The sequence below is a fragment of the Narcine bancroftii genome, chromosome 12 (assembly GCF_036971445.1).
Source record: "Narcine bancroftii isolate sNarBan1 chromosome 12, sNarBan1.hap1, whole genome shotgun sequence".
Taxonomy (NCBI): domain Eukaryota; kingdom Metazoa; phylum Chordata; class Chondrichthyes; order Torpediniformes; family Narcinidae; genus Narcine; species Narcine bancroftii.
Genome location: NC_091480.1, coordinates 6,606,068 through 6,623,364, shown reverse-complemented (window position 1 = coordinate 6,623,364; position 17,297 = coordinate 6,606,068). Strand labels below are relative to the sequence as shown.

General features: G+C 42.1%; 2 protein-coding genes across 4 annotated transcripts in view; one reads left to right on the top strand and one right to left on the bottom strand.

Annotated features, from left to right (window-relative positions):
* eif2ak1 (eukaryotic translation initiation factor 2-alpha kinase 1) overlaps window positions 1-880 on the bottom strand; it is a 31,082-nt gene extending 30,202 nt beyond the window's left edge. The window contains 2 exon segments of the mRNA XM_069904856.1: window positions 405-604; window positions 660-880. Of these exon segments, the coding sequence (XP_069760957.1) occupies window positions 405-604; window positions 660-880 (421 nt within the window).
* The window catches only part of usp42 (ubiquitin specific peptidase 42), a 65,168-nt gene continuing 48,609 nt past the window's right edge, over window positions 739-17,297 (top strand). Inside the window, exons 1-2 of one of the 3 annotated variants that reach the window (XM_069906020.1) lie at window positions 739-824; window positions 13,876-14,140. In XM_069906020.1, coding sequence (XP_069762121.1) covers window positions 13,885-14,140 — 256 coding nt within the window. In that variant the 5' untranslated portion in view covers window positions 739-824; window positions 13,876-13,884. Of the gene's footprint in view, window positions 825-1,404; window positions 1,427-12,971; window positions 13,061-13,875; window positions 14,141-17,297 lie in introns of those variants that run through there. The other 2 variants (XM_069906023.1, XM_069906022.1) reach the window with 2 other exon arrangements.

Below are 17,297 nucleotides of genomic sequence, written 5' to 3'. Positions count from 1 at the left end.
TGATCCTGCAGGCCACTTCTCTTCACAAACTCATTCAAGTACCATTTAACGTGAGGAGAGTTTCTTCTGCATCACTGTTTGAGGTGGTGAGTTCTGATCCATGCTAAAAATCCTGGTTAAAAAGCACCTTGCCTCCAATACTTTATCAATCTCGATGAAGGGTCCGGCCCAATATGTCCAGTGGTCTTCTGATGCTGCTTGCCTTACCAAGCTCCTCCAGCAGATTGTGTTTAAATTTCTAACCTCTTTCCTGAGGGAACAAATCCTTTATATTTTTTAAAAAAGTAAAATTACAAAGCTGGAGAAACTCAGCAGATCAAACAATGTACTTTGTATCGCAAAGATAAAGATACATAGCCAACTCCCACAAGTTAGAACTAAGGATCACAGTCCCAGATTCAGACCTGCACCCTCCTGTCCTGTGCTTGCCGTATTCAACCTCCAACGGTGGCGGCGCTGCCGAGCAGCTCCCGCTCCTTCCCGAGGTGGCGTTGTCGTGTTCTCCTGCTGGCATATGGGCGCTGCAGAGCAGTTCCTGCGACGGCGCAGGCCTGGAAGGCTTGTAGTGTTCTCCTCCTGCCATCGTGGCGCTGCCGAACGGCTCCTTCACCTTCCTGCGACGGCGCTGCCACGGAAAGCTTGTAGTGTTCTCCTCCCACCATTGCGGCGCTGCCGAACACCTCCTGCATGTCCCCGCGGTGTGTTGTGGGCCGGGCCGTGGTCGCCTGATGTGCCGATTGTGAGGTCGTTCCGTGTCGTAGACGTTGAGGGAGAGAGCGGGGGGAGGAGGCTTTATCGCCGCCGTCGCGATGGAAACACTCGGGGTACGTACCGGAGGGGGGCACAGACCACCCCCCCCCCACTTGCCCAGCCGCTTCATCGAGGCCGCAGCCCACGCCCGGGCCTCCCTCCCCCACGTCGCCGCCGCCGCGCTTCAGTCACCGGCCTCGCCTCCATGGTTACTGCTCCCCTCGTGCTTCCACTCCCGCCCTGCTGGCCAGGCCGCTCTCTCATCCCAGGATGTAGGCCCCAAAGCCCGGGGCCCCCCCCCCCGGTCGTAGTAACCCCCCTCCTCTCTCTCTTTCCCCCTACCCCCATCATTGGATGGTGGGGAGGGGGGCGAAGAAAGGGGGTGGTTGGGCGCGCACGTGCACGCGCCTGCGCGTGTGACACCCACTCGCCGCTTTGTTTCCCTTTTCCACACCCTGAGAGGGTTTAATTTGTGCCGTGGACAAAGTAAAACACGAAATTCTGCAGACACCGTGGTTGAAGTCAAAGCACAATGCTGAAAAAACTCAGCAGGTCAGACAGTGTCCTTTATCGAGCAAAGATAACCAACGCTTCGGGCTTCAGCCCTTCATCAAGGGAGGATTAAAATGTAGGCAGGCGCCTGAACAAAATTGCCTACATTTTGCCTGAAACGTTGGTAGGTATCTTTAGGTTCTTTCCTCTTTCCTCCTGCCCACCCCCCCCTCCCCCAATCTTTATCCATCTGTCCTCTCTCTCTCCCACTCTAGATCCATCCCTTCTCTCTATACCTCTACCATTTTGTTTGGATGCCTGCTGACATTTTTCCATACCTAGATGAAGGACTCAAGCCTGAAACATTGGTTATGTATCTTTATATTTGCTGCATAAAGTACAGTGACCTGCTGAATTTCTCCAGCCTTGTGTTTTTAATTTCTGCAATTTTGACTAAATGAATAGGCTATCTCTCTCTTCTCCCCCCTCCCCACACAACCAAACAATCCTTCCCCTCTATGGGGGTTGGAACTAGTTGTAAAGTACAGCTCCTTCCCTCTTGCCTCTGGGGTTGGCCTGAGCATGCCTATCAATTTTTTTTGAATGAAATGTTTCACAAGCTGCTTTTACAACCAGCTGCACGTTTTTACTGACCAGTAGTACCCTGGAGAGAGACATAATGAATGGAGATCTCTTTCTGAAAAGAAGCGTGGATCTTTCCTGCATGCTACCTCACAGAAAGCAGCTTTCATTTTCACCTTTATGTGTTTGGTTTTGATCATTTTTGTGCATCTCATTTTGAGATAAAATAGATATTCTGTGATCTATTTGCATATTTTAGTTGTAAGTAGCACATTTTACACTGGCAAATACAAGAAATGGAATGGAAGAGAAGGTATGGAGGGCTATGGACTGGGTGCAGTTCAGTGGGACTAGGCAGCAAAATGGATCGGCACAGACTAGAAGGGCTGAAGAGCCTGTTTCTGTGCTTTAATGTTCTAAGGGTGTGCAAAGCCAGGCCATGGTTTAATGGAATTTTATTTGGAATGTATGTCTACTTTCTATCTTTTTGCCCTAAATTGGGAAGTGCTATGGGAGTGAAGATTCAGACATCACAAGATTCAGTTCATTAAATAAGAATGTTGTTCTAAAATGAGGGGGAATATTGTTTCAGTTCATAGTGGTTGAATAGTATTTGACACAATTTGTTTTCTTAACATTTGCATTTTTCACAGTGTTATATGCTTAATAGTTTAAGCTTTTACAGGACAAAATTATCCAGTGTCAAATTGAATGAAAATTAGCATCTCTGATCTGTGCCATATTTAAAAAGGGAGCCCTATTCAAAAGTGAGTTTGATGTTGGTCTTGTAGCTTAAGAGAGGAAGGAGGAATAGGGTACTGAAGTCTTATAATCAGCCAAGATGGGAGAGACCAGAATTAGGGGACAAAGCCGCAAAATTCAGGTTAGTAGATTTAGGATGGCGATGAGGAGGAACTGCTTCTCCGGAGGGTGGTGAGTGTGTGGGATTTGCTGCCCATTGAAGCATTGAAGGCGACCTCAGTAAATGTATTTAAGACCAGGTTGGATAGATTTTTACAAATAAGAGAATTAACAGATATGGGGAAAAGGCAGACAGGTGGAGATGAGCTGTCATCCTTGATCTTATTGAATGGCTGAGCAGGCTCGACGGGCTGGATGGCTGATTCCTGCTCCTATTTCTTATGTTCTTATGAATGGTGGTAATAGCTGAATGGCCAACTGCACCTATTTTCTCTGATTGTATTATCTATGCACAGTTTAATTTTGGCTTCCTGTCCATTTAATTTTTGTACAGAATGCTTCCAAATTAAATAATTGATTTAAATTCAGTTCTTTAAAAATGACTACAAATTTGTTGGATTGTTTAAAAACAGTTTTGGTTCACTGCTGTCCTTGCTGAAGAGTACCAATGTGGTTGACTCTTGGTTGTGTGGCAAGGTTTAGCAACTTCTATCAAACTTGCAAAGATTTAGAGAAATTCTGGGTTGTTATTTAATACCAATGTAACCATGGAAGCCCACATTCCTGTGAATGATCTTTAACTGGCGATGTTATGCTGGTTTGGCAAATTAATCGAGGAATCCTAAGAGCTAGAAAACCAGGGCAGTTACTTTCAATTTTGCTTACTTTACTGTAAAAAAGGAATTAACAGAATTGGACTGTAAATTTATTTTTCATCTTTGCTTGATTTCTGTGTCTTTCCTGTCCATTCTGTTTCAAAAGGTTGTCTTTATTTATGTTCAACATTGATTTACTCTGGATGAGGTTAAGTTCACATATGATTGAAAAGGAAATAAACCTGTCCATTTATTTTCATGGAATGGAACTCGAGCAGTAAACCGCGTGTGTCATTTGGTTGCAATAACAGTGATATCAATTGATTTTTCAGCCTATCAAAATTCTTGCCAGAGTGGAATTTTCCAGCTCTGGGTCAGTTTAATTGTGTACATAGAAATTGCAAGAATCAGAATGAAACACATTACTCTATAAATTTTGAAGCGAACTTATGCCCATGAACATTGAGGACGGAAATTTTTCCCTCATTTTCTTCAGGTTTAGAAGTTATAATTTTATGCTTTTGAAAATTTTATTTATTAAGACTTCATGCTTCTCACCTTTCAAGTGCTTTCATGTGAAGTATTGTGATAAAGGATTTTGGGTTTCCTGTTTCAGGCCATCCTGTTTAGCAAAACCAATTTAAAATGAGATGTGTATAAAGTGCATTATAGACTTGGCCATTGAGGTTTAGAGCAATGGTGTCTTGAACATTGGTCATTAGCCAAATGTGACTAATTTGGAATCCGGATGTGAGTAACCACATTTCTGATGAGTAAATAAAGTGTAATAATAACATTGGGATTGCAATGTTCATTCATACTATGTAGATGTAAATTTGATGGTAAAATAATGCAAGGACAACTGAGTGTGAATGTTTACTATTTGTTTTCAGCTTCTCCTTGGCAGATGTCCAGTAAGTTCATGCTTTTTCTGTTTGAGATTGAGTATTTTGCAGTGAAGTTCAAATAATGTGGCTGCAATGTCACGTGTGGATTTCTTTTAATGGACAATATTGATTTAGAAGACACATTGCATTTGTGTAGTGCCTTTCATATTCAGATCTCCCAAAACATTCTGCGGCCAATGAATTTGTAATATTTAAAGGTAAAAGTAACCCTGGCAACACCTCAAGCCAGTGTCCTCAGCCCGTTCCTGTTCACACCACTGACCCATGACTACGTCACCAGATCCAACTCCCATCAGTGTCATCAAGTTGGCAGATGACACAACAGTAGTCAGCCTCATCAGCAACAATGATGAGTCGCACTACAGAGAAGAAGTGGAAAATCTCATGAAATACCTGTGTTTCAATATGGACAAGATGAAGGAGATGACAATGGACTTCAGGGAGGACCAGGCAAGACCACCCTCCACTACACATCAACAACTATGTTGGGGAGAGCAAGTTCCTTGGAGATCACTTAACTAGTGACACTCAACATCTACTCACTTGTCAGGAAGGCGCAACAGCGACTGCACTTCCTGAGAAGACTGAAGCTAGTAAGGTTACCAGCCACGATTATGTTAACATTTTTTTTTGAGCTCTATCGTGAGCTTCCTGGCTGGCTACATCACATTGTGGTATGGTTGTTGCAGAGAAATGCATTGGAGATCAATCCTCAGGATCATAAGAATGACAGAGAGGATCAGTGGAGTCTCCCTCCCAACATCGATGTGATCTTACCAGGATCGTTGTCTGAAGAGGGCTCACATAGTGATTGAGGACTTCTTCAACCCTGCCCACAGAATCTTCCAGCTGCTCTTGAACAACCAAAGGAATTGAGAGAACTGTTGTGGTCTGGTGCCCTGACCTCGATCTGGGCGAAGCCAGGCGACAACTCTCAGACACCTCCTTATACTTACCCTTCCAACTGGACCCCACCAAAACTCATCACAGCACTGCATCATGTACTATCTCTGAACTCCTCACTTCCAGTCACCTCCCTCGCACGGCCTTCAACCTTATTGTTTCCCAACCCCTTACCGTTTGTACCTCCTTCCCAAGATCCTCAAATCCAATTGTCCCGGCAGACCCATGTTGTCCGCATGCTGCTGCCTCACTGAATTGGTCTCTGCTTACCTTGATTCTGTTTTCTCGCCCTGGTCCAGTCCCTCCCCACCTTCATCTGGGACTTCATACCAACAACTTTCAGTTCCTTGAACTCAATCTCCTCATGGATATCTAATCCATATACACCTCCATTCCCCATACAGAAGGCCTCAAAACCCCTTGTTTCTTTCTGGGCAATAGAACCAACCAGTTTCCCTCCACCACCCTCCTCTGGCTGGCAGAACTTGTCCTCGCCCTCAATAATTTCTCCTTTGACTCATCGCTCTTTCTTCAGGTTAAAGGGGTGGTCATGGGTACCTGCATGAGCCCCAGCTATGCCTGCCTTTTTGTTGGCTACATGGAGAAATCCAGGCTACAAGCCTACACAGGCAGGGCCCATCCACTCTTCCTCGCAACATCGATGCCTTCTTTGGTGCTGTCTCATGTACCCATGATGAGCTTGTTGATTTCATCCATTTCGCTGCCAACTTCCATCCCGACCTCAAATTCACTTGGTCCATCTCTAGCCATGTTCTCCCTTTCCTCGATCTCTTTGTCTCTCAACGAACTCTTGACAGAGATCTTCTATAAACCCACCAACTTCCACAGCTATCTCGACTACACCTCTTCCCACCTTGTCAAACCACGTGACTTTCCCTCACTCACCCGCATATCTTTCATTAACCGCACATCTGCCTTGACCCCCTCTACCCCTATGCTCAACAAGGACAGAATTCCTCTTGTTTTCACCTACCACCCCACCAGCCCTCGCATCCAACACATCCTCCTCCACCACCTACTACGTGAGCCCACCACTAGACACCCCTCTCCTCCCTGCCTTCTGCAGGGATTGCTCTTTCTGTGACTCTCTTGTCCACTCCTCCCTCCCCACAAATTGTACCCCTGTGACTGCAGGAGATATTCCACTTGCACCCACACCTCCACCCTCAGCACCATTCGGTGTCCCAAACAGTCCCTCCAAGTGAGGGAACATTTCACTTGTGAATCTGCAGGGATCACCTACTGCATCCAGTGCTCCCGCTGTGGTCTCCTACATCGGAAAAACTGGACACAGACTGGGAGTTGCTTTGTTGGAGCACCTCAGCTCTGTCCACCGCAATAGAGTGGATCACCAAGTGGGCATCCTTTTCAATTCTCCAGCCCATTCCCTTGCCAGCATGGTTGTCCATGGTCTCATGTACTGCAAGATTGAGACCACCTGTAAATTGGAGGAACAACATCTCATCTTCCGTCTGGGCTCCCTCCAACCAGATGACATTAATATCAACTCCTCTGGTTTTCTAAACCCCACCCTCTTCCCTTCTTGTTTCTCCATTCCCTGTCTCCTTTTGCACATGATAAATACCTAGTCCCTTATCCCATTCACTTAACACCTGTTGTGGTCTGGATTCCTCCCCCATTATTTAAATTCGGAGACTTTCTGATATCCTGCTTCTTCCTTTTCTGTTTTTTCTTGAAGGGCTCAGGCCCAAAACGTCAGCAATAAATCTTTGTCTCCAGTGGATGCTGAATAGACCAGCTGAGTTCCTCCAGCATTTTGGTGTTTTTACTGACCAAAGGAACTGATCATATTCATGAAATAATATTTATTTATTTGCATAAATGAATACTTGTCCTCCATGTGTATTATTTGTCTTTGTGTGTTGTGTCTGGTTGTGTGTGTGATTTGCACCAAGGACTGGAGAATGGTGTTTTGTTAGGTTGAACTTGTACATTCAGATGACAATAAACTTGACAATATTTCAAACAGTTACCAAGTCTAAATAGTCACTTCAATTAGTATTTAAATGGCATTTTTCATTTTCCTCGGATGATCATTCAAAATAAGTTTACAGACAAGTGCTTTTGAAGGCAAGTCATTTATCTTTAAAAAAAAACACTTTATTTTGTTCAGATGCAAGAACAGATTATTTGCAGGGAGTGGATCTGAGGAAGTCTATTGCTGATTTTAGAGGAGGATTTTGGAAGTGCACTTTTTATGTTAATGTGCTAATTTCTGTGCTTCATTATATTTTGCATATGTTCAGAATGTGTGACCTAGTGTCCAGTAGAGTTGTCTGATATTTAATCTCTGCAGTTGTCCATTCATTACTTGAGTTTGTTTAAACAAGAATGAAATGTTTAAAAGGTATCACTTTCAAAGGTATCACTTTCTGCAGGCTACATCAGAGTCTGGTTCAGAATTTATAGTCATGAACATGTCACAAAATTCATTGTTTTGTGGTAGCGTCACAGGGCAAACATTCATATAAAACCACCTTACAAAATAAAGACAAATTGGTGCACCAAAAAGTCAAATTAAGATAGTGTCTTTGGTTCATTGTTCATTCAAGAATCTGATGGCACAGGGGAGGAAGCTGTCCTTGTACCGCTAAGTGCTCATATTCAGGCTCCTGTACCTTTTTCCCGATAGTAGCAGAGCAAAGAGGGCATCGTCTTGGTGGTGGGGTCCTTCAGGATAGAGGCTGCTTTCTTAAAGTATCGCCTCTTGTAGATATCTTTGAAACAGTGAATTCTGGTGCCCGTGACGTTGCAGGCCAAGTTAACAACCCTCTGGAGTTTTTTCTTGTCCTGAGTAATGGTACCTCCATACCAGGCAATGTTGCAACCGGCCAGAATACTCTCCATGGTTCACCTGTAGAAGTTTCATAGGCTTTGGTGACATATCGAAACTTATCTGTCACCACTTCAACATTTAACTTGGCAAACTATGAAACATCAAAGCATGCTATACATCATAGATAAAGGTTCCTGATAGAGGACTTCAACATTAATTGATCAATGATGGATATCATGTTTCCTAGAGCTGGAGATACAGGTATTATCTTAATATATCTTACATTAATCAGTATGCTACTATACTTTAATATGCAATGTACTTGATTAGTGCCCAGAGGTTTGGACCATTGATGCAAAGATTTGAGTTCAATTCTTCTATGGCAGCAGGGAAGTTTGCTTTTGTTATTGAATGACATTTAGAAATACCAAGTAAAACGATGATTTCCTTTGGGAGGAAATCTGTTGTCCTACCTGATCTTCAGACCCATCTACATGGTTGACTGTTTGGATAGGGAAGAACAAGAACTGCTCTCCTTGCCAGGGATATTTGTATCCAGTTGACTAAATAAATGAAAGTGTCAAATAGCAAAGATTGACCCAAAAAAAAGCTGTGGCAATATGCTTTGTTTAAGAATGCAAGGAAGTCATTGTGATTGCCAAAATTAATCATCATGAACTTTTTAAAATAATATTAGTCTTTTTTAAATTTTTTAGGGGTGAATATTTTGTTGCTCAAGGTGAGGACTTGTTAATGCTCCGAAATGATAATCTTTTACTTCTTGCTGACACTGTTTAGAGTGTGCTATCGTTTGTAAAGCTTGTGTCTGCACACTGCCAGTAAATTGCCATATCCAAGGCTTCCAGTTGAATATTACGGAGTTTTATAGAAGACAGCTCCAACCCATTGGATAGATTGAGATTATTCAATCACATTATCTATTGCTGCCAAATGAACTTTCTTCCAGATAGTCTGGGCAATATTTAACCCTCAATCCTATGGAAATAGTGTCATGTAAGATCTTTCAGGTCACCTTTTTATTTGGCGATTGCCCCCTTAGGACTCTGCTCCAAATTTATGGTCCCTCTTTGTGAAGCAGTCAAATTTGGTTGGTGTCTTCCACATTTCTCTCCTACTGACTACAAAAAATATTTTATGATTTCATTCCATGGCCCTCCTTAAATGTGCTGTGCCGCACCCCCTCCCCCCCCCCCATATCCCTGTATAGCCCCCATTGAGAATGGCTGCTCAAGGCTACACCAGCAAGGATATTGGAATTTGCTTGTATGAAATGTCTTCAGTGACTTTTTTTTAGGAAAAACAAAGAAAGCTTTAAGTTGAAGGATTTTTATAATACAAAAATACAGCTTAGTTCACTTCAGTTAGTGAACCGGACATCCTTAGATATACGGAAAAAATAAGTCTTAAAATTATTATGAATGGTTTATCAATGCATTTAGGTAATTGTATATTTTTTGCATTTTGCTAATAATTTATAAAACAAATTGAAGTAATGGCTCAACTATTGAAGGTGCTGGTTTGTGTTACTTAGCATAACTTGCCTGGGGATGTTCAACTGTCAAAATTCACATCTTATTATATTTTTAAAAAAATAAATGTTGTGTCTTTAACCATTTAATAAAAAAATTGTCATACCAGGTGTACTATAAATTCCCAATAATGAAAAGTGCTGTGTTTAAATTAAAATATTTAATCTTGGTAGAGTGCTCTCTTTTGTCCAGATTCTTTATCTTGCTGCTCCTCAGCTTCTTTCCCTCAACAGGTTTTCCCACATTCCTCTGACTTCAGTGTGACCTTTTAACCATTTGTCTTCTCTTTGATCTACACATCAGCATTTCTAGTTTCAGTTTCTTAAAAGTAATTAAGGATACAAATTCCAACTTTTAGTTCCTCCACCCCTTACCCAGGTCTGTGAGGTTAGTCATGGAAGATCATATAAGACATCACTGTCTGGCATTGATCTTAAGACCAGCACTGTAGCTCAGTTGACCACTGAATATTTACCTTCATAAGTAGTTCAAACACAGAAATGCTGGAAGAACCTAGGTGGTCTTGCAGCGTCTGTAGGAGATAAAAATATATTGCTGATGTTTCGGCCTGAGTCCTTCTGCAAGGAATCCTTAAAGGGCTCAGGCCCAAACATCAGTAATACAGTAAATCTTTATCTCCCGTGGACACTGAAAAACTGGCCAGGTTCCTCCAGCATTTCTGTGTTTTTACTAAATCATAGCATCTGCAGACTTTCATGTTTTACTTCATGAGTGTTAATTTTGGGGGGGGGTGTGGAGGAGGAAGGTTAAGGAGTGGAGCACAGACCAACAGGTGAATATAGCTGGGAAGGGACTTGGAATATACTTTTGGAAACTAAATAAGGGATTGCAAGACTTTTCGTGCTTATCAGAAATTTTCAGACCATAGTTACTCAAATACACGCATCTTCACATGATGTTAGTGGGAAAGGTTAGAGAGCAGTAAAAATGTTGTCAAATAGAGTAGCTTGTAATTCTGCCTGTGAGTTAGCTCCACAGAAACTAGTTTGTAATTTTAGAGCCTTGTTCTTCACATATTGGAATTAAACCGGAATGTCTGCAGATGCTGGGGTTGTAGTGTAATACACAAAAGTGCTGGAGAAACTCAGCGGGTCACGCAATGTCCATAGGGAGTAAACGCAATCAGTTAGATTTTTACACAGAAATGAAGGGAAAATTCTGTTTTAAAAAAAAAATTGCATGCTTACCTCCTGAATGGTCGTTTACACAGCATTTTTCCTAAGCACTTTTACACTGTTACACTTTTACACTGTTGTGGAGTTTGTCGGAGTGTGAACGTCGTATTCATTAGCCCAGTTTATTATGGAGTGCTTGCGGTCAATTTATACTCCAACCACTCCATAAAAATGTGTAGTGGTCTTGGTGGGAAAAATACTAGATGGAATTTAGCATAGTTCAAGGAAAAAATATTGTCATGACCAGTGCAGATGGTCTTTTATGGTGTCAGATTATTTTATGAACAGCGCACTGAGGGGATTTTCAAGATCCTGATAGCCATTGGAAAGAAACAGTTCTTGAATGTAGAGTTGCTGGACTTCTCCCACCAAGAAGGATGAGGGCTTCAAGCATATGGGAAAGCCACTATAACCCTCCAAGACACGCACCATTTGAAAATCTTGGCCATCCTTCATTGTCATTGGACTAAAACCTGAGATTTCATGCGACAGCATTCTATTTTTCTTCCCAGAAAGACTGCAGTGATTCAAGAAAACAAAACACTACCACCTCTTTCAGGGTGGTTAGAGTTTGGCAATAGGTGCTGACATTGCAGTGATAGACAAAAATTAATAAAAATATTGGACCAGTGTTCTGGTGTTGAACATGTATTTTAAAAGGAATAAGAGATAAAGGGTAATAATAGTGTTTTTTAACATTTGTTTAATGTATTTTTCTCACAAGTGAGGCCTAAGTGATCAAAAGTGTAATCAAAAACAAAGACTTGTATTTAACATTTTTGGAGAAATATAAAATGGCTAAAATCAGATGGCACAGTTGGCGTAGCAGTTAGTGCAATGCCTTTACAGCTCCAGCTATTGGGACTGGGGTTCGAATCCCACGCTATCTGTAAGGAGTTTGTATGTTTTCTCCGTGTCTGCGTAGGTTTTCCCTGGGGACTCCAGTTTCCTCCCACCTTTCAAAACACACTAGAGGAGAAGGTTAATTGTGGGCTGAAATGGCCTGTTTCCGTGCTGTTTGTCTATATCTAAATGGGACACTGTCTCAGCTCATTTAATAAAAGCCTTATTCATTATTTCTTGACTAATTGAACTCACTCCTGGCATAGCTTCTCATTTAACTCAAAACGTCATCTAAAGCTCTGCTACCTGAGAGACAACACAGACTGAGAGATCACTTCACTGAGCACCTTCGCTCTGACCACATCAGTGACAGAGATCTCCCAGTGGCCAACCACTTCAATCCTGCACCCCATTCCCACACGCACATGTCTGTCCATGGCCTTGTGTACTATCCCACCAAGATCACCTGTAAAATGGAGAAACAACACTTGATTTTCCATCTGGGCACTCTCCAACTGGATGGCATTAACATTGTTTCTACGAGTGTACTCTCCGTTCTCTCTTTTGTTTCTTTCCCTTAGCTCAGGGGTGTCAAACTCAAATTCACGGAGGGCCAAAATTAAAAACTTGGACTAAGTCGAGGGCCGAACTAAATATTTATTGAAAATTTTCAACAACATCTGCATGTTTTCTCTTCTTTCAACATATGTAATGTTAAACTTTAGGATATAACTTTAGGAGGATAATGTTACTGGTCAGGAGTAGGTAGCTCAAGTTCACCCTTTGCTTGACCTGAGGGAAACCTATTTGGTCCCTGTGGAGATGTAGTCAGCATTCACAGGCTGTGTCCATTTAGGCCTACATCAGGACTCAGCATTTCCTGCTCACTCCTCAGGCTCTAGGCCTCTATTCACCCTCGACCCACCATCCCTCTACCTGACCAGTCCTTTAGCCAACCTCTTCTCACCCCTCACTCCACTTGCTCTGCCTCTACCCACCCCATCCTATACACGCCCCTCTACTGCCTCTCCCCTCAACCTGTTCCTCCCTCTACCCGTCTCTCACCCTCTAATCACCCCTCCCCTACTCACCCTGCCCCTCCCCTTTTACCTCTTCCCTATCCACCCCTCCTTCTACTCATCCCTCCCTCTAACTGCCCCTCACACCACCATAACTTCCCCTGCCCATTACTCCTCACCTACACCCTCTGCCCACCCCTGCTTACCCACCCACTCAGGCCCAGCGCGCTGCCGATCAGTCTTTGCGGACAGCCACCATCTCTCTCTTCACGTACAGGGCCGAACCAGCCGTCCCTGGGGTCCCCGCAGGTGCAAGCGCTGAAGGCCGTGGCGACCGGGAGAAGTGCGCTCGCGCTGTGGAAGGGCCGTCTGGTGCCAGTCGCGCGGGGCTTGCGCAGCCCGGGGGCCGTGCGCAGCCTGCCATGTCCATCGCGCCGACAGGAAATCACAGGCGCTCGCCAAACCGCCGCACCGCTCGACAGGTGGGAGAAGTGACTGGTTGTGCGGGGAGCCTTCCAACTGGCTTGCCGGCTGATGACATCGACAGACTTCTCATGTTACAATTTCTCGTGTTACAATGGGGAAGGATGTGCAATGAAGGGGGAAGGATGGTGGGGGTGACATTACCAAAAAACAGCATCGGCTCTCGCTGCAGGGCGGGCCACCTCTAATACATTTTTGAAATGATCTTGCGGGCCAAATATAATTATATCGGGCCAGAGTTTGACACGTGTGCCTTAGCTGTCCAACCCCTTCCCTCTCTATTCACGAAGCCGTCCCTCCTCCCCCTGCTTGCTGCTGTGCCCTCCCTCCCTACCATTTTGTTCAGTTGTCTGCTGGCATTTTTCATACCTTCATGAAGAGCTCGAGCCCAAAATGTTGGTTATGTATCTTTATCTTTGCTTTATAAAGTACACAGTTTTACCTACTGAATTTCTCCAGCAGTGTGTTTTTACTTTATTAAAACTATAATTTTCTCTGTTCATTTGATCACCTGCTCTATTATCACCTTGTGAATACTTCTATTAAACAATTTCTATGTATATGGTGCTCTAGAAGTTATTTAACAACATTGGAGTTTGGTGATAATAGTTTTGTAAGCATAACATAAGGATAGAATGTTAGAAAGGGGAGGGTACAGGTACTCGAATTAAATTTTTGCCTTTAACATCTGTTAAGGAGAATTTGTATAGAAAGGAAAACATTTAAAGAATAACAATGTTGAAGCTGTTATGAATTTGATGTTTTAATAAATCAAGCGAGTTAAGATGAGCTTGTTTGAATTGTGTTCTTTCAGAAATGAATAATGACCATAGTTGATAAAGTGACAGAGGCCTCAAACACCACAGCTTGCAAGAACCAGACCTGTAGCTCCGTGGCACCATTCTCTGGAATTATCAAAGAGAATAACATGGAGTCAGGGACAGCAAGTTGGGGTGCAACATCTCCCATCATTGAGGTACCGAAGAACAAAATCTTAGGACCTATGCCTGGAGCTGCTTTGTACACTAACACAATGTCTCTCCAAGAGAAACCAAAGCAACCTGTGCAAAAGGATCAAAGTAAGTTTTCAATGATGTTTTCTTTGTAATTATTTGGCAGCTATTCTGTGCATATTTCATGAGGCTGGTTAATTTCATTCCTTTGTACTGAAACTTTTTGCCCCCAGATGAGATTAAATATTTCATTTTAGGTCAGGGTCAAGTTTTTCTCTCTATTGCCATTCATCTTGGTGACCTGGTGAAAATGTCTTTTTTTAAACTCGGCACCTAATCTTTCAAAGTTGCCATTCCTTTCTCGGTTGCTTTCTCCAAAATTACTCATTGATTTGTCCACCATGGATGGGCAGGTATATGTGATTAACGTTCAGACTGTTCCATTGCTCTTTCACTCAGAGTTTAACACTCAGAATTTAATGTTAGAACAAAGATTAATCCCAGTAAATTACTTCAAATCCAGAAAATGGGAGAACAGGTTGTAAGAGAGAAAATGTTATTGAATACCAAAATACTGCAATTCAAAGTAAAATATAAATAGTTTTCTCTACTGTATCTGTTAGGGCGATTGCTTGTGTCATTTCTGAACTTTGACAACTAAAATTTACTCTTGACATTTTAATTTAAAAAAAATCCTTCACATGGTGTTTCATGAATGATTTCTTTTTGTAATTTTTTGTAATTTTGTAATTTTTTTGTTTATTGCACCATGAACCATATCAGTAACTATATATATATATATACATACAAATATTCATCATAAAAAATACACGGTGACACTTACCTTCCCCCCCTGCCCCCAAACCAATATTTCATGAATGTTTTTGGAAATATGTTGAGCCCATGTTGGGTTAACCTTTCATGAGTCATTTTGGGTTGTGAAGTATGAGTTGCACTGATTTAGAATGTTGATTGGATGAGTGGAGGGAGGGAGTGGTGTTGGAAATGAAATGAGGGGCAACTGTTTCTAATTGTCCCATTCCAAGTAAAAATCGTTAGCATTCAATAATCTCAGCCAAGTCTCTCTCTCTCCCATCTTTAATTGTTATCTGTTCACTATATGTAAATATTTTCCATGTCCTTTTCCAATAAGCATCTCCAAAATCAGATTGTGTATTAATCATTCAAGCATTGCTGCAACAGCCTCTTCCACCACCTCCTCATCTTCAAATACATTTATTCATATTAAAACCAAGTTTTGCAGCTTTTGGTTAATAGTTTTTTTTTAATGAATGATTTTCTCCTGATTGCAGACAAATTTTATATGTGGCACGAGTGGTAGCATTTGAATATATTAAACAAAGGTCCTAGCTTCAAGATTCAAAGTAGACCAGAAGAGGAGGAACTGCTTCTCCTCAAGGGTAGGGAATCTATGAATTTCTCTGCCCAATGAATCATTTGAGGCTGATTTATTTCTGCCATTCAATTTTGAACATTAGGGGAATTGGAGGTTAACAGACTGTAAAGTGAGTTGAGACCATGACCAGATCTGTTATGATCTTATTGAATGGCAGAGCAAGCTCAATGGACCAGATGGTCTACTCCTGCTCCTATTTCAAATGTTCTTAGAAGTGAGTGTGTGTAGCTCTATCTTTTCTTGTTCCCTTTTATACTTGGATAAATCCTTTGCTTAAGCTGATAAACAGCAAGTAATATTTGTGCCACTCAAGTTCCATGGAGTAATAACATGGTTGGCTTAGCAGTTAGTACAATGCCATTGCAGCGACTGGAGCCAGGGTTCAAATCCTGCGCTGTCTGTTAGGAGTTGGTACATTCTCCCTGTTTCTGTGTGGCCGATTTCCTCCCACTGTTCAAAACATACCAGGGGTTGGGTTGTAGGTTAATTGGATGTAATAGGGTGGCACAGGCTCATGGGCTAAAATAGCCTGTTACTGTGCTGTATGTCTAAATTTTTTTAAATTAAATAAAAAAATTAAAATTCCATCAAATACTGACATATATTCAATACAAAAGAAGTTTAATGGTCCGTATTCTCCCATCTTTAAGGTCCAAATTAATAAAATGAATGGGAAGATTATTATCAAGTAGAAACACTTTTTGGAAAATTTGACATTGTTATTGGCATCTTTTCCATCATCCAGTGCATTAATTCACTCCTATCACCAGTGAACCATGTCTGCAGTATGCACTGTGTTGAAGATCCACTCCAGCAACAATTCTATCATCCAGTGCATTAATTCACTCCTATCACCAGTGAACCATGTCTGCAGTATGCACTGTGTTGAAGATCCACTCCAGCAACAATTCTCTTTCATTTTTGTAGCAGAACATTTGATCCTGTTACAAGTAAAGAAATTGAAATGGAAAAGTTCTGTTTAATGGCTCTGTAAAAATATCTCCTCGTCTCTGATTACTCTAAAGCACACTTCCTATTCTAAGCCTTTTTGATAGAATCTGCAAGATGGCTGTGCAGACTAACTCGCCATGTGATATCACTGGCTATTTGTACCTTATTTGGCATGCAGTTATAGTGGAACCCATTAAATGACTGTTTACTCCCACTCCTTAAGATAACTTTAGAATTAAATTTCCAGGAGAGGAGCAGGCCATTTATAATGTTTATAATCCACCAGTTTCCTCCCATCATCTAGTCACATCGAAGTATCCTTCTGTTCCTTCCTGTCTTGCACACTGGATATAGGTACGTAGATGGATGCAGATGTCGATTACACACACAGCAGACTCAACAGCCAGCGAGGAGATTGACCAGTTGGTTTGTATGTAGTGTGTGGCAGCTTAAATTCTGATGTTCAAATTGTGTCATGGGATCACTTGCATCCATTGAAACAGCCACAGGAACTCGGCTTAATGTTGCACTTAAAATGTGGCATCTCCTTATGATATGGCACTTGCACTAATGCGCTATGTTGTCAGTCTAGATCAGCCATTCTCAACCTTTTATTTGGTTTCCCCTCTTCCCCCCCCCCCCCCCCCCCCCCAAGACCTTGCTTAATGTTTATGGTGCCCTCTTCCCTGTGAAGCCATCAAGTTTTTGTTTCTTCTGTACTTCTCTCCTACTGACTACATAAAAAATATTTAAAATATTGATATCACATGAGGTAAGAAGAAACCAAGGCTTTTACTTAAATGTACTGTGGCCCCTGGGGGTGAGGGGGCATAGCACTCCTGTTGAGAATCGCTGATCTAGATTATGAATAGATTGTGTTGTGGTCTTTTAATCTTTTGTCCAAGTGCAGCATTT